The 21913-nt window shown below is 52.7% G+C and overlaps 1 protein-coding gene across 4 annotated transcripts in view; it reads left to right on the top strand.

Moving 5' to 3' along the window:
* Positions 1-21913, top strand: part of BOC (BOC cell adhesion associated, oncogene regulated) — a 57054-nt gene that overhangs the window by 22739 nt on the left and 12402 nt on the right. For 3 of the 4 annotated variants that reach the window (XM_065630349.1, XM_065630347.1, XM_065630346.1), the window contains exons 1-6: positions 9023-9183; positions 9558-9836; positions 18424-18570; positions 19177-19320; positions 19933-20226; positions 21057-21329. In XM_065630349.1, the coding sequence (XP_065486421.1) occupies positions 9099-9183; positions 9558-9836; positions 18424-18570; positions 19177-19320; positions 19933-20226; positions 21057-21329 (1222 nt within the window). In that variant the 5' untranslated portion in view covers positions 9023-9098. Of the gene's footprint in view, positions 1-9009; positions 9184-9557; positions 9837-18423; positions 18571-19176; positions 19321-19932; positions 20227-21056; positions 21330-21913 lie in introns of those variants that run through there. The other variant, XM_065630350.1, reaches the window with a different exon arrangement.

The raw sequence follows: 21913 nt of genomic DNA, 5'->3' as shown, positions 1-21913 counted from the left end.
GGGGAACAACCTGACACTCGGCTGGTGTTTGTGCAGGATTCAGTGCAGTAGAACCCAGACCGGAGCCAGAGGCATCGCCCAGCGCTCACTGCCCCTCCTGCGGGTCCCACAGTATCAGCCCCCTGCAGAGCCATCCCTCAGGCTTCCCTTGCCCAGGTGCATCCTCTCCCTCATTCCCAGATCCTTGCTGCATACTTTGCCTCTGTGTGCTAATAGGAAAAGGTGTAGATAGATAAATTCTGTTACTGCTTGTATCAAACATCCTAAAGTGAGTAACCCTTCTAGCCAGTGGTGTCAAGTCTCTCGGACATGGGATGGTTTTCACTCTGTGTTTGGTACGGCATCTGTAGCTGTGACACTGATCTCTGGCCTTGGTTGTGATGTGAATGATAAAGCAGGTATTGGTTTTGTATGGCAAGAGATAGGATGCTTCAGGCAAGTAATACAGTGCAGTAAATCCCCTGCTTTTAAGACTGAAGGTGTGTTTTCACATCACATGTGTGACCCCTTTTCTGCTGCCTCCTCTGCAGTGTTTCTCACCTCGAAGATGCAGTGTTGTCATGTTGCAAAGCCTCAGATAAGTCACAGTTTCTTGCTGCATCATGAGCTGAGTTTGTAGCAGGCATAAGGCGGACTGAAAACACTCCAGAGTAGGTAACTGATCTCCACAAATGCATGGCTACATTGATGTGGTTTTCTGAGGGCATCCTGACTCTTTCTCCCTGTGCCAACTTTGGCATGAGAGTAGGTTGAGCTGCAGCCCTGTGTACACTTGGTCAGGGTCTCACAGGACCTTGATACCAGCAATTCTGCTGATTGTCTGATATTTGATGCTTAACCCCCCTGCATGCACGACCTGTACCCCTCGGTAAGCACTGCAGATGTGCTCTCCCTTTGGGAGTCCTCGGCTCTTTAAATCAACTGGGAGGCTGGGGAGTCTACAGGTGGATCAAGGATGAGAAGAACGGGGAATGCAGTGGAAAAGTTGGTCTAAAGCTACAGCAGCTCTCACAGGTTGGGCCTGAAATTGGTCTGAAAGGTTTTGACCGGAGAGGCACCCTGTCCCTGCTGCAGGGGCAGCCCCAGCAACTGCTGCAGGGCCGCTTTCCCCCCTTCACGCGTTTGGGAGAAGGAGCCAGAGAGCAGCCAGCAGCTCTGGGCTTGTTGCAGCAACAACATCTGTTTCCTAGGTGCACTTTGTTTCTCAAGAGGCTGTGCAGCACGCTCCATCTGCGCCCTTCTCCTTTTTTTTTTTTTTTTTCTTTTTGTCGCTTGTGTCGCGTTCGGCAGACAAGGACGGGGGCACTTAGGGGAGACGAGTGCTTCCCCGGGGGGACCCTGCGCCAGCCTCCGTGCCAGCGCTGGCTGCCGGGCTCTTTGCACCCAAAGCAGCATTGTGAGCATCTTGACAGCTGGCCGGCTGCATGCTCATTACTTGCCACTTTCCTCTTGCCCTCCACCTCTCCTGCAGCTCCACAACCACCTCCACCCTCGCTCCCTTCCCCCGTCGTGCTCCTGCCCCACTGTCCGGCCCTTTGGGGAGCTCCCAGCCTCTCCAGATTAGAGCTCTCCAGGCACTTGGCCCTTTTGAAAGGAAGAAAAAGTAAAAAAAAAAAAAAAAAAAAAAGGGGAGGGGAGAGAAGGAGGGGAGGAAAAAAATTTATTAAAAAAAAAAAAAGAGAGAGAGAGAAAAGAAAGAGGGGGAACAGAAGAATGAAAACAGACCCAAGGGGCAATAGTCCCTCGAGCCATTTCACTGCATTACAATGAATATGGACTCTATTAAGCTCCGTTCTGCCTGTTAGTGTTTCCCAGGGCAACACAGCTCCCATATGGCAAGCATGCAGCAGATTAGGGTAGGCCTCCGGGCTTCATTGAGGGCCCGGGGCTTGACTGGCAGTTGAACCCCATCCTTCCCCCCCCCTCCTCACACTTGACACTGCCTGTGTTTATCTAAAGCAAAAAGGGCCAGGGTGGGAGAAGGGGGCATTTGGGGGGTTATTGTCCCGGGCAATGGGAGAGGGCAGGGAGAGGGATGGGGGGAGTGATGAGAGAGGGAGGTGGGATGGAGGAGAAAGGGGGTGGGGGGGTGCAGCCCCTCATACATATTCAGGAGGGGTCTTGAATGGGCAGAGGAGAAATAAAGCAGATGGAATTCATGTTAAAGAACAGCCACAATCGCCCTCCAAAAACAAGGAGAGAAAAGCGGGCAGCCTTAAAGGAGCGTAGGGAGCAGCGTTTATCCAATTAGCAGGGTTGTCAAATTGAATTTACTCAGAATGGAGGGGGAAGCCGGGGGGGAAGGAGGGAAATTAAGTGTCTAGGGCATGAGGGGAGCACGATATTGAAGAAAAGACGCGGGTTTTCTTTCTTTCTTTCTTACGCATTAGCCTTGTCTTTTCAAGGGCTGGAGCTGTTTTCAGGGCACGCCAAAGGGCAGCGAAAGCTGGCGTGCGTACTCTGTTTTAGCACAGGGCTCTTCTCGTGGTAGCTGCAGAAAAAGGGAGGTGTATCCTGCGGGGCAAGGCCATCCTCACATCCCTGGCCCGCCAGCAGCAGGGCTGTCTCAGGCTGGTGGGTCCAGCCACCCTGGGACCACCATGCTGCAGGCATCCCCCGAGGCTATGGTGCCACCACTGCCGTGACACTGGGGAGCCCATGCCTGGCACGAGGGCAGCATTTCGTTTTTTGAGCAGCCTCACTGGCTGACGAAATGCCGACGTGAAGGGGTTTGCTCAGTGAAGTCAGTCTGATCAGTGTCGGCTGGAAAGTGGTGCTCATTTCAGAGAAACTGTTGGATGGAGAGGTGCCAGAAACTGCAGGCATTTCGTCCTCGTGAGTGTGAGCAAAAGTCAGACGGGCAATGGGAAGGCTCTGCATCACATTGCTAATTTGAAGCCAGCACACCCTGTCACCTATGTGGTGATGCCACAGGCTGCTGTGGCAAGGAGCTGCCCAGAGCAGTAGCTTCATCTTGAGGAAGACAGGAAAAAAAAGGTGCAAAAATCACTGTGTGTTTTATTTGTTTCATTGCTGGTTTGATTTGCATGAGCAGTACTGTTCAAGGAAAAAGAACAATTTTACCTGTGAGCTTAGTTTATTTTTTAGAGAGGTGTCTTTTGCCACTGAGTTGCTCAGGACATGCTTGGAGAAAATCTGTGGTTCTTTTTTAGGGTTACCCAGTGCCCAAGCATGATTTGTAGTTTGCAGGTGACTCACTCATCTGCATGGTGGTGGTGCCATGCCAGGTTTTGCTCTGGACATTTTCCTTCTCCCAAATATGCGTGTGAATTTATCCCAGTCTTCCTCTGTTGTGGCTTCTTGATGGACTCACTGAGCTCACAAGTAGCCAGTAAAAGAGCCTTTTTTGCTTAATCACTTTAAAAAAGGGAAGAGGGGGTTGGGAAACTCCTCACACAGTTAATCAAGGGCTATGTTAACAGAGCTAATGCACTCTGAAGTCAGAAGCTTTCAGTGCTACAGACGGAAGCGGGCAGGCTTTTATGCTTGTTTTCACATACACTGTGCTACCTCCTTGACTTGAAACATGGTGGTATGACATTGGATGCTGCCTCTTTCTACCTCCTCCTGACACCACCTGCTTCCTATTTGGGGTCCTGTCTCTCCTTATGGCATTTGCACCCCCATCGCCCTGTGATGCTCGTGCTGTTAAGAGGGAGGGGGAATGTTTCTCCTGCTGCAAGCCTCTCCTTTTCCAAACCCTTTCAGAGAGAGTGAGTATACGTTAACAGTGTGAAATTAATACTTTGAAGTGGGGACGGGGATTGGTAGAGGTTAATTTTGCCCTCTGGGATGTTATTGTTTGGTGGTTTGGGGGGAAACAGTCAGGGGTGCCCAGGTTGCCCTCCACGCCCAGGAATCATGTGGGAACTTTGCAGCTGACCTGCTCAGACGTATCACCATGACAGTATTTTTTCAGCTGCAGGATTATACAGCTGTGTGGTGGCTTTTTTCAGACGGGATGCAAAAGATTTGAGATCCAAGGACAACTTGCCTGATGGGATGAGATCCCAGTCAAAGACCTTTGGATTTCCAGCGCTGCCATTGCTTTGCTATATAACCTTGGTGCAGGCTGGCTTCCTCTTCTAGACCTTAGGTTCCCCCTTCTGTGAAGCAAAGGGGTACTGTGGCTCTTTTCTCTTTTACGTTTTATTTTTCAGTATGTTAAGCTCTGTGGAACAACAACAACAAAAATACTGTCTTCCATTAAAAACTAAAGATTACAAGTAAAATTGGCACACTCTACTGTATAAGACGTTGCTTTTTCTGAAGTGCTTAAGTCTCGATGTATAAAACAGAGCACTGGGAGTATCATTGTCCCTATTTGACCCGTTGGAAACAGAGACCAGCTGCAGTGAATTCTCCAGAGTCACCCAGGGTGTCCCCAGCTGGTCGCTGGACCTGAGTTGCTGCAGCCTTTCCCTTAGTGCAAAGCAGCCCCTTCCCGCCGCTCCTCCCTGCACAAAGAGGAGGCTTGGGGGCTCACCGCCTGCCCCAACCCCGAATCACCCTCATGTGCACCAGCAAGTTTGCCCCGTCTCCCACTCTGCATCTGCATTTCCCCCTCTGCCTGCCCACGGAACTGGGGTGTGCGGTGCGGGGATGCTGCCCCGGAGCCGGGGCGCAGGCTGGTTCTTATTTGGGAGCCTTGTAAATCACAGACAGCGTGGCAGTAACAAGGGCTGCTTGGCCGGCCCTTGTTAAGCAGGAGGGGGGCTTGGGGCTGTGGGCAGCATTTCCTCAGTAAAACCTTCAGTTTCTAATCAGAAAACACCTCTCCTGCTGCCTGTGCTTAATTCATGCCCCTTTTTCCTTTCCAGCTTTATCACCCCACGCTGCACACGCACACACTTTTCTTTTTTATATCTTCACCTCTAGTTTTCCTTTTCTTTCTCCGCTCCCTGTGCAGTGCCCTCTGTCGCGGCAGCACAGCTGGGGCTGCGCTGGGCTTTGGTGTGTGGTGGGAAGCCGAGCCGACAGATTTTACACCCCCACCATCCCCCCAATATCTAATGAAGCTCTCATTAATTTTGTTCTTCTAATGGCCCCTCCTTTGATTTACTGGGCCGTCTGAAAGGGACTTGGAGCCTTTGCTTCACTGACAGGAAATTGTTATTTTAACCTGGCAGGAAAGAATTAAAAATAAATAAACAAATAATTTTTTTTGTTTTCCCTCCCCCATCGAAACTCTTGAAGTGACTTTTAACTCTTTCTTTTCCCAAATAGCAATTAAGCAGAAGCTTTTAAGTCTGGTTGTGTTGGTGGATGCAGAAGTGTCGGCAAGTAGGGGTATCTTGTAGCATACCTGCCCTGGGGAGAGGAGGCAGCAGAGCAGGACACCATCGTGCAGCAGCCCTGTGATTCCCAGTAAAACAGCCCCATGTCTCCCAGTACAGCAGCCCTGCAGCTCCGGGAACAACCCCCTGCCCGGGACTGCTGCCTCTGGGAAGGCAACCGGGGTGCCTGGTGTCTGCTCCGCTCCCAATCTCTATCACCTTTCCTGCTGCAGCCCGCTCTGGCAGGATTTGCAGGGACGCCGAGCAGATCGAAAGCTGCCTGATTAATAAAGTTCCTTGCTTTGCACGACTGCAGGCTGCTTAAGGGCAGCATTTTCAAAAGGGGTCAGCTCCCATTTAGGCTTCGGAATAAGTTGGTTGCCTATTCAGGAGAGCTCAGCATGTCAAGAACTGAATGCTTTTGAAAATCTGCCTTCAATTGTGGAATTTCAAAATCTGGCCCTGGATCCTAATAGTTCTTTTGGAACTGATGTTTTCATTCGTTTTCCTCATTATTTTTTGCCGGCCATTTACTTTTTGTACTTCACTCAGCTGTGAAAGAAATGGCCACATGTCCCTATTTAGAGCTCATATTCTGCCTGGAGGCTTGGGGAGGTACCATACACTTGTTGCAACACACCTTCTTTCCTCAGTCTCTGCTCAATACTCTTGAGTCTGCCCAGTGTCGTGGCCAAATTTTTTTATCTCCCCTTTTTTCTTGCCACCTATTGCCCTTCATCTTTTTACAGACCTGGGGGCAGCCAGTTTAGTCATTGCATCGATGTGCCTGGGTGGTCCCAGCTCACGAAGGGTCCCTTACATGCTTCTGCACCGTTGGCTTTGCCCTTCTGGCCAGAGGCTCCTCACGACACAGAGCTGCAGGGAGGTCTGGTTGAGAATGTCTTTGCCTACCCCCTCCCACAGCATGGGCTCCAGGGACCAACTCTTTCCCATCCAACATTTTTCCATCTCGCTGCCAAACCCATCCAGATAAGGGGGAATGAGTCAGCTTTGCTCTGTGGGCTTCCAGCACTGAGGAACAAGACGTTAAGTCCTTGCCCCAGAATGTTTCTTCTACATTGGTAGAAGGTTTTCTATCTCCAGAAACCCCAATGGTGTGAGGTACAAATTAAACCTGTTTTTTAAGTCCAAACTAACTCGAAGTCTTTCCAAATGAGTGTAATTAGCGGCATATCAGTGGTGTTCAACAGTGCGTGTTCTGGTGCAGACAGACCATGGGCACTTTTACGGCCGTGGTCAGCAGTGGTTTGCCCGAGATGTCTGTGGCATAACGAAGTGTGCTGTGGTGGCTGTCTTACATGGAGAAATGAACTTGAGTAACTCAGGTGGTCTCCAAGTCAATAGCTAAAGGATCTTGTACAATAGTATGTGCTGGTTGATTGGGGAAACTCTTCAAAAACATACTGTTGGGAGTCTCTTCTCTCCTTGGAGGAAGAGTGATACCAAGAAGGATGCAGTGCTTGGAAGGAAAGTTGCTGTCTTGTCACTTTGGCACTGGAGGTTGCCCACAGAGGATTTTTAGATGTAACGGGGCTGTGGGCTGCAGTAGCTAGAGTAGGAGTGTAGCTGATCTTTCTGGCTGCCTAGCCTGACGTCTGATGGCCAAGCTCTGTCCGTGCTCCTGGCCACCTGCAAGCCACATCAGGCCATGCTGAGCTTTTACTCAGCAGGGCTTGTTATCTTGGCCTCATGGCCACACCAACCGTGGCTGTGAGACTCCTGGGAAGGAGCTGCCGTGCCTTGAGCCCGCTGGGCAGGTTGCTGAGGGAGCTCATGTCGGCCTGCAAAGTGCCACCCAAAGATGCTCTTTGTGGTGTTTGCGAAGCTCCAGCCAGGTCACTTTACTTGGCGTTGCTTCCTTTTGAAATCGCCAGCTCAGGGGTGGCTATTCTTTGTCTTCTCTCTTCTCAACTTCATGTGAACGTCTCCTCCGTGACTTCTCCCCCAAGCAGTGCTCTGGGGCAGGGGGAAGGGCACAGCTTGTGAGGCTGTCCAAAGGGCAGTCCAATTTGCAGAGGTGCGTGCCATCTGGCTGGTTGGATTCTTGCTGTCACCATGTGGACCTCAGCACAGCCAACCAGGGATGTTGATGCTGCACTGCACTCTTGTACCTTTGCTGTCACCAGAGGACGAGCAAAGTCATTTGAGAGTATCTTGGTGAGATTTCCCCAAACGCTGTGGTTCCTTGCTAGCAGTAATCAGCCTTGCCATGAACAACTTGCCAAACATCTCATGGGGAGTCTGTGGAGTCATGGGGAGTCTACTTCAGGAGATAGAAGGTTTAGTTTTGGAGGTTATGTTTGAAGGGACTCGTCCCCTCTTTTTGACTGAGATGGTTGTGGAAAGGACATGCTCAAACAGGTGATGGCTCAATCACCGACCACTGTGGAAGTCGGAAATACGGCTCTGCAGAGTCTGGGTGTTCTTGAGGGTAATGGTTGCAGCTAATGAGCTTGTTGCATGTCTGCGGGGAGAGCAGGCAATATAACTGCTGTTTGGGCTGGCTGCCATGGCTGGTTTGGACTTCTCCTTTGCCAGTGCGGACATGCCACAGGAACAATTCTGAAATGCCTTCAAGACTGGCAGGTCATCTTCTTGGTGCTGCAGCTGAAGGAGGCTCAAATCCTGTAGCTGCGTTACAATGTCCGTAGAGGGAGTTCTGTCCTTGACTTCAGCCCTTTTCCCTTGGTTGAAGCTGAATTCAGTCTGACATCCAAGGTGTTTCTTGGTGCAGCCACTTAAATCTTTAATCCTCCTGACCTGCCTTGTCTGCTTTAGTGTTTGTTCACGACAGTCTCTCCAAAACAGCTGCTGCAGTGTGCAGCTCTTCACAGCAACCTGGGTTGTGATGGGTGGCTTCAGGTTTTTTTGAGATTTTTGATGCTTTCAAATATGAATGTAGTGGTTTGTCTGGACAGGGTAGTTCAACTCAAAATAGGCAGTGTGTTTCTGGCAGAACAGTTAATCTGAAATATTTCCATAGGTTGGCTCTCTTAGTTTAGAAGAAAGATGTAGTATGCCAAATTAGCGTAATCCACCCTCAGCTTGCTGCACTGAATTTAAATGAATTTAGAACTTGACATTTCTTTTCTCCTGGAATTGTCCCCTCTATTTCAGAATAACTCCTTGCAGAAATGCCCTGAGAAACTTTCACATCTCTTAAGGAGTCCCATCTGGATTGAAACATGGGCATGCCCAGTAGCAGCGTGGCCGGCGTCTCAGGAAGAGACTCTGAAACTGCGGGATCACCTCTGTTTTCATATAGCTCGGGACTTGTACCTACTCATTTACTTTTGTGTTCAAGCTAGAATATGTTCCAGACATGGCCAGGAAGTGGCAGCAACACTTGGTGAATATTGCCAGTGAAACTTTATTGGAAATGTTTGTGTTTTGCTCCTGAGAATTGCCTGGTGTGCATTGCTGGCACAGTAGAGGCGTTCACTGTGCTGAATCTGGAACAGGGAAGGGGAATATGTGCCTGTGCGCACACAGGTAGATCTGTACTGAGGGCTGAGGATGAGATATCTTGGGAGACTTGTGACCATGCTTAGGGGAGAGGCTGGAGAATTGCTCAGGCCACCAGCTTGGTGAATCCCTGGGAGTTTAGGGATGTTGGTAGAGAAGCCAGGTAGGGCTGGAAAGCAGAGGGAAGTCTGACAGTTTCATCCACTGTGTCTCTTGTTGTCTGCAGGAATCTGCTCCCGCGCTTCCACTACATCCCCTGAGGCAGCTTATGGGACCCTTCCCTGGGCGCCTCTGCCCCAGGACACGCCGCATGGGATGGCAATGACACGTGGAAAGAAGAGACACATGTTCCCCATCTCATGCCTCATCCTTGCAGCCGCTAGCTGCTTTGCCAGACTGAGTGAGTTTCTCTTACCCATTTTGTTTGTTTTGCCTTGATGCTGGTTAGCATAGCAGTGCCTCAAGCACAAAGTGGTTTTCTCTCTCTGCTGCTTCCTCAATAGCCTTGACCAATGGTCTAGGTTCAAACGCTTCTCCAGAGGAGAAGGGTTCACAGTTGGAGTTGGACATCTCTGTCTAGTGCTGCCCAGCAGAAATGGGGCTGGTGTGCATCTCAGAGCACTGGGGTGGGTGTGTGGGCAGCTAAGGGGAAGGTGCAGCACAGCAGAAGCTATGGGGAATGCAAAATGTACCAGCCCTACATTTTTTTCCTCTATCCTTTCTTTTAATGAGTCTCACAAAGCTTTCTTATTGCAATTTTTTCGCTTTGTGCAGGTGAATCTCTGCAGGTGACAGTGCAACCTGCCTCCATTGTCCAAAAGCTTGGGGGCCCAGTCAGCCTGGGGTGTGTGGTGGATCCCCCCAGAGTGAACCTCACATGGAGACTGAACGGGAAGGAGTTGGCTGGATCAGACGAGGTGCTGGGTATCCACATCGAGCGAGGGAAACTTGTCATCGCGGCTCTCAACAACCTCACAGTGGGGCGATACCAGTGCATCGCTCGAGTGCCTGAAGGAGCCATTGCCAGTGTCCCCGCAGTGGTCACATTAGCTAGTGAGTAACTATAGTCCTCTGCCTTCCACTGCATGGCAGCGGCCATCACTCTTGTCTTGGGAGGCTCATCTACACCCACTCTTTCATGCTCCTTTGGCTTAGGCCACTTCGGAGCATTTTTAATCATGGAGTGACTGTCATGTGGCCCAGCCATGACCCAAGCAGTTTTCCTGCATGGTAGGCTGCAGACCTGTCCTGCAGTGACAGTTTTTGCCAGACCACAAAAAGCAGGAAAGACTTGAGCGATGTGGTTTGTGTGCATGGCTGGTTCCCCAGCCCTCATGTTGCTCCATCTGGTTGCTGACGTCTTGATTGAGGTTACCAAAAACTACCTGCTGGTGCTGATGGCCAAACCGCAGCCTAGGCTGCTGCAGGGCTGTTGCCAGTGCTGGGTCAGTGTGTGCTAAGTTTTGCTGCCTTCCTGACCCACAGAAAGTGAAGTCCTTTGCCCTGGTCATGCTGTGGTGCATCCTGCATTTTTTTGTGTTGCCCCTGGGTTCATCATAACGAAAGTACCAGGTCATGAGCTCGCAGTAAGGAAAGGTTGGTGTGGTTTTGGCGAGGAGGTGCTCCTGAGCACCCCCATTAAGGGGCTGATGGTCCTCTGTGTGCCATTGGGAAGATCTCTTGCTGAAATGCAAGGTGAGGGAGAGGGATGTTGGTAGAATGGCTGCATGGAGATGTTGAAGGCAGTGGCTGCGCTGTCCTCCTTTGGTCAGGCAGGCACAGAAGGCACAGAAGTCGGCAGGAGGCAGATACAGGAGAGCAGAGTATCTAAAAGCGCTTGTAACAAGGTTTTTGTCTTTAAGGGACAGGAGGCTGTATTCATTACCACTGCTGTTGATGCCAGGAGGGTGTGCTCCCCCTTTCCAGAGCATTGTCCTCTTCCTACCTGGTTACAGTGGCACGACAGCAATGAGCCACCTTGTTTCTAAGCCGTGGCTCTGAGTGAGGGACTTTGCTCCTATCTTCGAGCTTACATGCTCCTCACTGCTGCCCTCTGGCATTAGCGAGGGACCAAGGAGATGTGTGTGCGTGAGAGGGGGTGTCTTGGAGTGGGGAACTTCTCTTATGGGCGTCTGGTTTTGGGCAGATGTTATGCTCAAATGTGAGAAAGTGCTGTGTTTGGATGCATCTGAGAAAGGGCAGCCCATGCCTGCTTAGAGTTGGGGGGGGGCTCTGCATAGACCACCCTTGTTTAGGCAATGAAGAGTCTGATCTCCTCAGAGACCCGTGCAGTTTTTGGTGGAGCAAGTGCGTGCAGAGGAGACCGCCATCCCCTGGCAGGGACAGGCCCCAGGCATGGAAAGGGCTTCATCTTCCCAGCAAGGGGGAGTTTGGGGCTAAGTCTTAAAAAAATGAAGAAGGGAAGATGTTTGTGCGAAGTGGGGGCTGGCTTTGCTCTAAAGCCAAGAGCTATTGGCTTGTCACTGATACATTAATCAGGAATGAAATGTTTAGGCCAGGCTGGGTGGGAGGAGGAGGTGAGGGAAAGTGAGGGGAGAGTTGCTGAGCTCTGAAGCAGGGTGGGAGGGGGTTGTCATGGGGCCGAATCTGTCGGGGGATTTGGCCTGAGCCCTGTGCCGAGATTAAGTTTCGGAGAACACATTCCAGAGCAGAAAGGGGGCTGTGTGCACTGGTGGCCTGACAGAGGAAAGGAGAGGAGGGGAGAGGTGGATGGGATTACCAAAGACATGGTTTGCATTTAGGAGAGCAGGATGTGCACATCTCCTCAGCCTGATCAGTGCCTTCTTGGGCCAATCCCCTTTTCTTTTTTTCCCCTCACCCCCAACGCACCACCGCCACCAGCTCTGTTTCCAGGGACACAGCACGGCTGTTTGACCTGTCTGCTTTGGTCTAGCATCAGTGGTGGATGGGAGACAGGTCCTAGAGGACCAGAAGGTCCCACCGTGTCCCTCAGGGCAAATCAGAGCCACAACTGAGTAGTCCATCAGCCCTGTCCAGGAGCCAAATCACCTCCTGGGGATGGGGGTGCAAAAGAGGGGGCTTGCCCATTGCTGCGGTCCCTGCCATGGCAAAGGCCCTACCACTGAGGGGAGGTCAGGAGCACCATTCTGTGGAGCGCATGAAGCTGGAGCCAGAAGTTAGGTGAACAAGCAACCAATCCATCATGGAGCACCCCTGGGCTGTGCTGCATGGGTCCCTTGTCCTTCAGGGGAGCTGGGGATGGCAAAGGCCGTGTTCCACGCACCCAGACAGCCTCAGGAAATAGAGAGCTCCCAGGTAGAGAAGTCTTGGCAGTCAGCAAGTGGAGAGAGACAGAAGGCAGCCCAGGAAAGATGTGGGGCTGAAGGCGTAGGAGGGAAGTCTTCTGGAGGGGTTCAAATGACAAGTTTGTGAGCTGGAGGCTACTTTCAACAGTGGCTTTGCAATGGTCTGAAATAACAGAGAGCACAGAGTTGTGGTGGGACTGAGTCTGAAAGCTGTGGTAGCAGATGTGCCATGGGCTCTCAGTCCAGCTCCAGACCTCCTCTACAGGGCCTTGTTCTGAGCTGGTTCAGTGGGGACCGTGCCCCTGGGAGTGGAGAGGGAAGCCCCTGGCAGGTCAGTGTTGCACTGGATACATCCCTTCCAGATCACTTGCTAGGCTGAAAGAAAACCCTCTGAAAGTCTTAGCCCCATCCAAAAATTATTTTGGGGAGCCAGGGGAACAGTGAAACTAGAAAGTGAATAAAAGCAGCAGGGTGGGGTATGGAAATATTTTCAAGGTTTAGGTTTGTTTTGGAAGAGGACCTGGAGTCATGGGAAAAAGTGTCTTGCTAGGTTTCAGGGGGTGTAGGTAACATCATCTGGCCGACTTTTAAGCTATTTCCACTCCTTTCTCTCTTCCTCCTTTGGAGGAAACACCCTCCCAGTGCCCCAGGCTGTGCACGCTTGGTCATTCGAGGCCTCCTTGTGCTTTGCTGACAGTCAGCAAACAGATAACCATCACTGCCATGCTGGCAGCCACAGGGTAGCCTTGGGACCGATACCTCCTCCCGTCTGTGGCACAGCAATGCAGAGTTCTCTGCTCTCCCTGGCTCAGAGGGCTGGTTGAAACTAGCATTAAATTCCTCCAGCCAAGATAAAATAGCTATTGTATAGCCGAGGACTGGAGGGAGGAGGGATTTGCACAAAGGGGAAGATTTCTTAAAGCAACAAAAGGAGTGGCAATTCAGGCAGTACTTGGGTACTTCTGAGTATGGTTAGAGCTGACCTGCTGCTCCATGATCCCACAGTCGACCTTTGCAGCCCATGGAGGGGAGATTCAAGCTAGACATGGGGAGGAAATTTTTGACAATGAGGGTGGTAAAACGCTGGCACAGGTTGCCCAGAGAGGTGGTGGATGCCCCATCCCTGGAGACATTCAAGGCCAGGCTGGACAGAGCTCTGAGCAACCTGATCTAGCTGAAGATGTCCCTGCTTATGGCAGAGGGGTTGAACTAGATGGCCTTTGAAGGTCCCTTCCAATCCAAACTATCCTATGATTCTGTGATACTTGCTGCTGCTGCTGTGCTGCGCAAGATCAGCCCCGCAAGGCCCTGGGTGCAGCCCTTCAGCCCGGCAGTAATGGGCTGGAGTTGAGGACAGCTTGACTGAATGGGGCAGAGGTATTCCTGGTTGTCTGAGCCAGGCCCTAAGCCTTCATATGGCTGAGAGCCACAAGGAAGAGAAGGGTCCTTTTTTTGCCCACTTGCAGGTAGCATATTTGCCATGACACCAGAAGCCCTGCTCTGGCCCCTCTCCTGGGTGAAGGTGCTATATAGAAAAGATATGGCTGCCCTGGGCTCATGTCCACCAGAGACATGAACAGGGCACTGTGGGCTGGTCCTACAACAGCAAAAGGCTCAGAAGGTCACGAGCCCTTGGTGGTGGGGCTGGAGCAAAGCAGGTGGGCAGAGGTGCTGAAAGCCACGCAGCTTCCGCCATTCAGCCGTGCACATGCAAAATCAGTGCAGGGAGCACAACAGCAAGCCTGACCTGGATAGATGTGGCATTTGAAAACAAAATAATAAATGAGGGGTGCAGCGAACAGACTCCACCTGTTCCAGTATATCCCCCACGGCCAGGGACAAGAGGAGTGTAGGCCTCTGGTGTCCTGGCGATGGTGTGGGAGGAGTGAGGCTCATGGGCCCCATGTCCCTCCATCAGCGCTGCGGGTCAGGGCAGCCCTCAGGTTTGGGGCGCACGTGGGGGAAGCCGGGCCTCAGCGTGTGGTGCTGGCAGGCAATGACCCTGCACCAGGTCGGGCTGGGCATCCCCCAGGAATCTGCAGCTGCTTTCTGAAGACAGCCTCATTCATTTTCCTCCGCCTGGGCCTCTCCTCTGACGGCTCCCCGGAGGGGATGGTGGGAGGATGGGAAGGGGGCTACTGCGCGTTGCAAAAGCATTTGCTGAGCAGGCATGGGGGGCTCTGGTGCCGGGGGCAGAGATGGTGTGAGGAGGGGAAAGAATGAAAACACAGGTGGTGTTGCTTGAGCTTGTGGGGCTGTGGTAAGAGGGCTGTGCAATGGGCCCAGGGCAGCATGGGGGAGTGGGGCAGGGCAGGGGGGATGCATTTGGGGGTGCGTGAGCAGGTGGGAGGCCAGAGGGCTGCGCCTGTCCCCTCAGGGTGGGAAGGGGTGATTGGAGACAGCGCAGGTGCCCAGGTTCCTGTGGCACTGACCAGGCAGGGAGCGACAGCCATAACCCAAGGCCGCTCTGACAGCCAAGGGGAGATCAGTGATGGGCACCTTCCCTCAGGCTTGGGGTCCGCCATCCCTGCCCATTCTCCTTCTCAGGGCCCCTGCCTTCCCTCCTTCACCCTTCCCTACAGGAAGGAGGACGTCCACCTTGAGGGCCGGCACTTTATTTACTACGGCTTCTCTGAAATCATTTATGGTCTCCCATTCATTTAAATCCGGTCTGTCTCGCCTGCCTCATTGCTTGGCCCCCAGCCCTGGGATTCAGCTGGTTTCCCTCCCCGATGACAGCGGCACAGCCAGCAGCAGGGCTGACCCTCCCTGCGCCCCGGCTCACCCCAACGTGCCTCAGAGAGGGGCGCAGATGGACACAACCACTGGCCTTTGGTTGCACTCCCTTCTAAAGAAAAAAACAACAAAAAAAAAAAGGAGGTGGGGAAAGAGGAAAAAAAAAAAGGAAAAAAATAGCCCTGTTATCCCAGCACGGCTGGGATTGGCAGCGCTCTGTCCGTCTGCAGCACCTCCCGGCCGGTGGCTGGTGGATGAGGATTTGCTGCTTGCCTGTGGTTAAGCATGTCTTTTAAGGACAAGGACATGGGCTGGCACACCAGGCACTGCCGTATGGAAAGGAAAACCCAGCCAGTGGAGAGGGGATGTGGTTTCTCCCAGCTGCGGTGGGAATCAGACCCGGGGTGCAAATTGCATGTTAGATGTGAGGCACGGCTGCTGCCAGCTGGGCAGCCAAAGGGGCGAGTGCTGCATCCCCCCGACGCTGACTCTCCCCTTCTCCTCCCCTGCCTGTGCTGCCTGCTGGGGGAAGGCACGTGTTGGCTCCCCACATCTCGGGGGGCGCTCATGTGAAGCCCCCAGGGCAAAACTGTATGTCCTAGCCCAGCATAGTTGCCTCCGTTTTGCTGCGCTGGGGCCAAGTGCAAAGTGCTGTGTGAAGGGGGCGGTTGTCCCACGTGCAGGGGGTGCCCCCTACACGGGGCCGGTGGTGCCCCCAACCACCCCTTGCCAGTTCCAGCCGACCCGTCGGTGTTAATGCAGGGCTGTGTGTGCCCGTACCAGCAGGGAGCGGGGTGGTTGAGACTGCCTGTGGCCGAAACCCACTGGCAAATAAAACAGTGTTCTTGTTCACTGTGGGGGAGCAGGAATTTAGGGAAGTAGCTTGGCAGGAAGCTCGTACACTTGCGTATTGGAAAATAGCTTGTCCTGGTGCTGACCTGATGTTTTTCCCTTCTCTGCTGATTTCACTCTACTTCTCCAGCGGCGCCCAGTTTCTGCTCCCCAGGCCACCCCAGGGTGCCTTTTCTCTGTCCTTTCCCCCTCCATCCACAGCTTTGCCCCTCATCCCCCATGGTTGCGCTGGGAGGGGAAGGCAGGAAGACTCAGGGGTCCCGCCACCGCCCTGGGGCTGCAGCACTTGCAGCTGTGAGAATCATGGGCTGAGCTGCCATCTCAGGGGATGCACGTGAGGGACCTCCATGTCTGCCCAGCCCAAGGTTGTCCTAAGGGGTCTCCTGGCACAGGGACATTATTTTCCATCTCTGCTGTGCCAGGACTGTGGGTCTGTTCTTCCTCTGGACTCCTGGACCCTTTCTCCTCTTTGGGGTCTATGCATGCATGCACGCGTGTGTGTGTGTGTGTATGTGTGCAGATCCCTGCCAGCATTGCTGGAGCCTGTGCCTTGGCTCTGAAATCTTAATTCGACTGTGATGAATCCAGACCACCAAGGCGCACATTAATTTTCCTGATGCTCGTTTATATTTTGTTGATGGGAGAAATATGCGTGATGTGGGCAGGCAGACATTGGGCTCTTGCCTCTTCTCCACCTCTTTCCATTTCTGTGGCTCTTACTATTTTATTCCTTCATCAAATACAAAAAGCAAAGAAGAGAAAATATCCCGCACCCTTCCCCTCCCCAGCAGTAACTTTCGTTGTTGGAGGAGCGTGAGGCGCTGCCAGCTTTTCACAAGTTAAGAGTTAACCTTCATCTGGCTTTAATACCCAGTGGAAACATGGCTCCCCTCCTCAGCTTGTCTTAAAGGATTAATCACATTTCTGAAGTTCACCCATATTCCTTCTTTTTATTATTATTTTTTTAACTGCACGGTGCCAAGAAATTCCAGAAGTATTAAGCATGTTCGCTGCAAATCATTTTTATGACATTGCAAAACCTCCCCTTTTTCTTTTCAACCTCCTCCCCTTCCCTCAGATCTGGGCCCGGGAACGCTGGCTCCCCCAGCAGCCGCCCAGCAGCCCCTCTGTGCTGCGCTCGGGGAGGCTTTCTTGCCGCCTTGCCAAGAGAGCTGTTTTTTATTTAAACTCCATAAAGGATCTTGCTTTAATCAGAAAGTCTGCTTGAGAAATTTCATGTCACTTTTCCATGACTGTGGGTGGGAGAAGCTTGGAGCCAGAGTTGTCTTTTGCTCCTGGAGCGCTGCTGCATTTCCCAGAGAACAAAACCACATTTTTCTGCTGGCCGGGGCTGCCAAGGGAGGCTGCCTGCCGTCCGCCCGCCAGCAGCCCTCCTGCCTCCCCCCAGCTCTCTGAACTGCCCAAGGTCACGGGCTCCATGTCCCGGGATGAGTTTTGAGGGGTGAGGGAGCTGTTGACAGCCCATGGCTGTGGCCGTGCCGGCCGACGCAAGGCACTGCCTTAGCGTGGGGTTTTTAAGAGGAAGTGTGGTCTTGTCCGGATTTAGCGGCGTGCCGCTCGGGAGACGTGTGTTAGCACTGGGTCCCGGGGAAGATGGGCCGGCTTGAGCCTTGATATGACAGTGGGATTTGTGACTGACAGCAGGATGTGCAGTTGTCACTAGTGGTCGCCTGGGCTGGTGCACGGCACTGTAAAAATTGCGTGCGGCACTTTTTTCCTGGCACAAAACTTTCTCCCTCCCAGCACAGGCTGACCCAGACAAACCCTGGGCTTGCAGTGCCCCAGCAAGATTTGCCGTCATGCCCAGGGAGAGCAGGAACCGGTTTCATCTTCGGGAGGCTCGGTGGGGCCAGGCTGGCATGTTCCCTGCCTCGCCAGATCTGCAGGGTTTCACCTCAGTCCTCTGCTCGTGCTTTGAAAAACAGGGTAAAGAATACAAAAAGTCAAGTGCTCTTTCCGCCCATCCCTGTGCTTGCAATGCTGCTGCCTGCATCGGCCCTGCGGGGGGAGCGACCCCCATCACAGCCTCAGAGAGGGACACGTGCCGGGATGGGGTGTTTTCACAGCTGCTTTAGGGAGGGGGCAGCTGTGCCCTGTAGAGGAGGAGCTGCTTTTCCTTGCAAGTCCCTGTTCTTTCAGCTGGGCATGAGCACTGCTTGGGCACGCACAAGGTCTCGTGCTTAACCAGCCCTCGGCCATGAGATATTTGTTGGGAGTGAGAATGCCTGGAGCAAAGATGCCAGCTGCTCAGGCGGCAGAGGAGCTCAGGGCAGTGCTGGGAGCATCCAGCTTTCACACACCTTCTCCCACCGTGTCACCTGGCTTCTGTACACCCTTGAAGCAGCCTAGGCTTCCTGAGCTATGACTACAGTTAGATTCTTGGTAGCAGGACGGCAGCCGCGTTTGAGATAGCAGGCGGCAGAAGGACCATTTTTGGCCACCCTTTGCTGCAGTAATTTGGCTCATTTTTTCCTCTCAGGCCAGGTTTTTTCACACCCAGTTTCTCAGCTGCGGAGCAGGCGGTTTCTCCAGAAGCTGTGTTTTAAGTTATCCATTTGTAGGAAGGAGCAGGAGAAAAAAGAAATAAAGCTCTGAAACCAGGCCAGTTTCCCTAGCTGCTGGGGACGTGGCGGTCCTCTGCCCGCACCACAATGAAACAGCCCCGGGTCCGCAGAGAGAGGATGAGCTGACACCAAGGTGGTGAGCCAGCCACTGAGATGCCCTGCCAATCACTCTTTCTGCAGATCTCAAAGATTTCAAGTTTGATGGCCAGCATGTGATCGAGGTGGATGAAGGGAACACCGCCGTGATTGCCTGCGACCTGCCCGAAAGTCACCCCAAGGCTCAGGTCCGCTACAGCGTGAAGCAGGAGTGGCTAGAGGCTTCCCGAGGTGAGTGCCACGAGGGCCCGTCCTTCTGGGTCCCCTCCCAGGACCCTCAGTTTTACCCTTCCCTACCAGCAGTAGCTTTCTCTGCCTGCTGCCTCCTCATTGTCCCTTTGCCGCTGGTCTGAGCACAGGTGAGCTTAGGGTCTCTGCCAGGTCTCCCTGATGTCCCCTATGCCTGGGACTGGGGAGCCATGTGTAACACCACCCTGCAGTAAGGCAAAAGGAAGCAGAATTTGGTGATGCACAGTGTCACTCTTCATTGGGTGTCTCCATATGTTTGTGAAGTGTTCTTCCAGCCCAGCCTGGATAAAGGCAACTTTGAATTTGAGGAAATTTTTAAATTTGGATCTGAGTTTTGCAGCTTCACTCCATCTACTGCATGTACCTCTGACAACCTAACTTCACCTGAAGCTCTGTTCCCTCCATCATTGCATCATTTCTCCCCTGATATGTGAACCAAAAGGGGTCATTTCAGTGCTGTTGGTGTTATCACATTGTTTCTTCCCTTCCTGCTTGTCCACCTTTTCTTCATGGCACTGCATGTCTTCCAGGAGTCTGCACAGGAGTATATCTTGTGACCACGTGCCACTTCCTCTTCTCTTTCTACAGACAATTACCTTATCATGCCATCCGGGAACCTTCAGATCGTCAATGCCAGCCAAGAGGATGAGGGGACTTACAAATGTGCTGCCTACAACCCCGTGACGCAGGAGGTGAAAACCTCCGTCTCCAGTGAGAGGCTCCGTGTGAGACGTAAGCTGCTCTACCTGCACTGCATGTCTTCTCCATAGTGCTTCCAGCCCTGGGAGCATGTACCAGTGCCTTCACAGCTGGTTTTCTGTGTGAACCAACATTATCAGTTGCTGAGAAAACTCCTTTCCAGCAGCAGAAGGCCCCAAGGTCCACTCGTGGGATTGCTGTTAGATTGGATATCAGGAAAAATTTATTCACGGAAGGGGTTGTCGGGCATTGGAACAGGCTGCCCAGGGAAGTGGTGGAGTCACCATCCTTGGAGACCTTCAAAAGACGCATACATGAGGTTCTTAGGGAGATGGTTTAGAGGTGGACTTGACAGTGCTACATTAACAGTTGGACTCAATGATCTTAAAGGTCTTTTCCAACCAAAATGATTCTGTGATTCCTCAGGATTTGTTCTTGGTGATGGGCAAAGGCCCTTTGCCAAGACCATTTGCTGTGTGCACACATCCCTTGAGGCCTCTTGACCCACGTTGCTGTTTATCTGCCCCAGCACAGGGGAGCAGCACTCCAGCCCTACCATTACCCCTCCCTGCACTCTGCACAGGGCGCTTTCCCATCGGCCACCTTCCTTCCCACTCACCTCCTTCCTCCTCCTCTCCTCACCAGGCTCCACAGCGGAGGCAGCCCGGATAATCTACCCCCCTGAAGCTCAGACCATCATTGTCACCAAGGGCCAAAGCCTCATCCTGGAGTGTGTGGCCAGCGGGATCCCCCCGCCCCGGGTCAGCTGGGCCAAAGATGGCTCCAGTGTCTCTGCATACAACAAGACACGCTTCCTGCTCAGCAACCTCCTGATTGACCCCACCAGTGAGGAAGACTCAGGCACCTACAGCTGCACAGCTGACAATGGGGTTGGGGAGGCTGGAGCTGCATTCATCTTCTACAACGTTCAGGTGTTTGGTGAGTGCTACCGTTGCCCTTGTTTCAGGAAGGGCTTGGACTTTCTCCACTGGTTTCAGGGGAGAATACTAGCGCTGCTGTACTCTTCCTCTCCCCGGACAAACCACAGTGTAATGCAAACCTCTTCTTGTGGTTCCAGTTTCTAGGAGATAGGACAAATTCTTCCTTGAGGGTGGTAGTTCCTCCCTCCTGGCTCCCACCATGGGCTGGAGATGGCGGATCCTCCTTTCCTCTGCAGAAGCTCTTCTCTTGTCATTTGTGGCACTGGGTTTGCTCTAACACTTTCTAGTGGAGGACTGGCTGCTTCTTGGACATATTTGTCATTGGCATAGGGAAGACATAAGAGCGTCTTGCTTTTTTGTTCTGTTCTGTCGGGAAGCTCTCTGTGGGGTGGGAAATGTAAGGGATAATCCACCTTTGATATTTCTACCATGCATCCTTCCCCTTCTCACAAGCATTAGGGAGGCTAAGCCTATGTTTTATTGGGTTGCATTTCATCCAGGTGCCAATGTGTTGTTTTGGCACAAGCGCAGTCTTTGCAGAATAGCTTTTCAGCTCAGAAAAAGGGGACTTGTAGGTGGCTGCTGTCATCTGAGAGGGGCAGATGGCCTTGGGCAACATCTCCTTGCAGTTCACGTGAATGCTGAAGGGGAGGTGCAATGAAGCAGATACCTGCAGACCCCCACAAGGGGAGTGGGACTTCGGGACGGGGTGAGGATCCATCACTCTGTCCTTGTCCCTTCCAGAGAGGAACGCACAAAGCCATGACCGTGCTGTCCTCCCTGCCAAGTGACACTCAGCAGCCCTGCTTTTTCCCCGCCCCCGTACAGAGCCCCCGGAGGTCACCATGGAGCTGTCCCAGCAGATCATTCCCTGGGGCCAGAGTGCCAAGTTCACCTGTGAGGTGCGAGGGAACCCCCAGCCCTCCATCGTGTGGCTGCGCAACGCCGTCCCCCTCTCCGCCAGCCATCGGCTGCGGCTGTCCCGCAAGGCGCTGCGGCTGGTCAGTGTGGGGCCTGAGGATGACGGCATATACCAGTGCATGGCGGAGAACGAGGTCGGCAGCGCACAAGCCATGGTGCAACTGAGGACAGCCAGGCCAGGTAGGTCCCTCTCTCCAAGCTTGTGACCATTCCATCCCAGAACCTAAACACACAGGGAAAGAGCAGGGGCAGCAGCAGAAGAAAGTTGGTGTGTAACCCTCCCGCTTGTGTTGGAGCTGCCTTGCTCTTCCCTCCCTTTTACTCTACACTTTGAGTACTTTTTTGAGTAGGGTCTCCATATCTCCTTGTAGGAACAGATGGTAGGGGTTTTGCTTCTAAGTGAAGTGCCACGTGTGCGTTCTTGATCTCCTTCTACATGAGAGGCTGTCTGGGTGTAGTGCCTTGCCCCATGGCTTACTCAGCTCTGCCTCTAAGCTTGCACTGAGCAAGAGCATAAACACTGATGCAGGTGGATTTACTTGGGGTAAGAGAGGTACCAGCCGATTCCTTGGACCCTGCTGAACTTACCCAGGGTAAGAGGGGCTTCAGAAGGGGAGGAAGCCCCATGTGGCCTAAAGGCTGTTGTCAGAGTGGCTCCGGTGAGATTTGTTAGGTTTATAGCAGGAAAAGGAGAGATTGTTGCCAACACCTTCTTGAGTGGCACAGCTGGCAGCACTGCCTGGGACCTGATACATCTAAGATAC

Source organism: Caloenas nicobarica, chromosome 1 (assembly GCF_036013445.1).
Source record: "Caloenas nicobarica isolate bCalNic1 chromosome 1, bCalNic1.hap1, whole genome shotgun sequence".
Taxonomy (NCBI): domain Eukaryota; kingdom Metazoa; phylum Chordata; class Aves; order Columbiformes; family Columbidae; genus Caloenas; species Caloenas nicobarica.
This window is presented reverse-complemented; position numbering and strand designations above follow the sequence as displayed.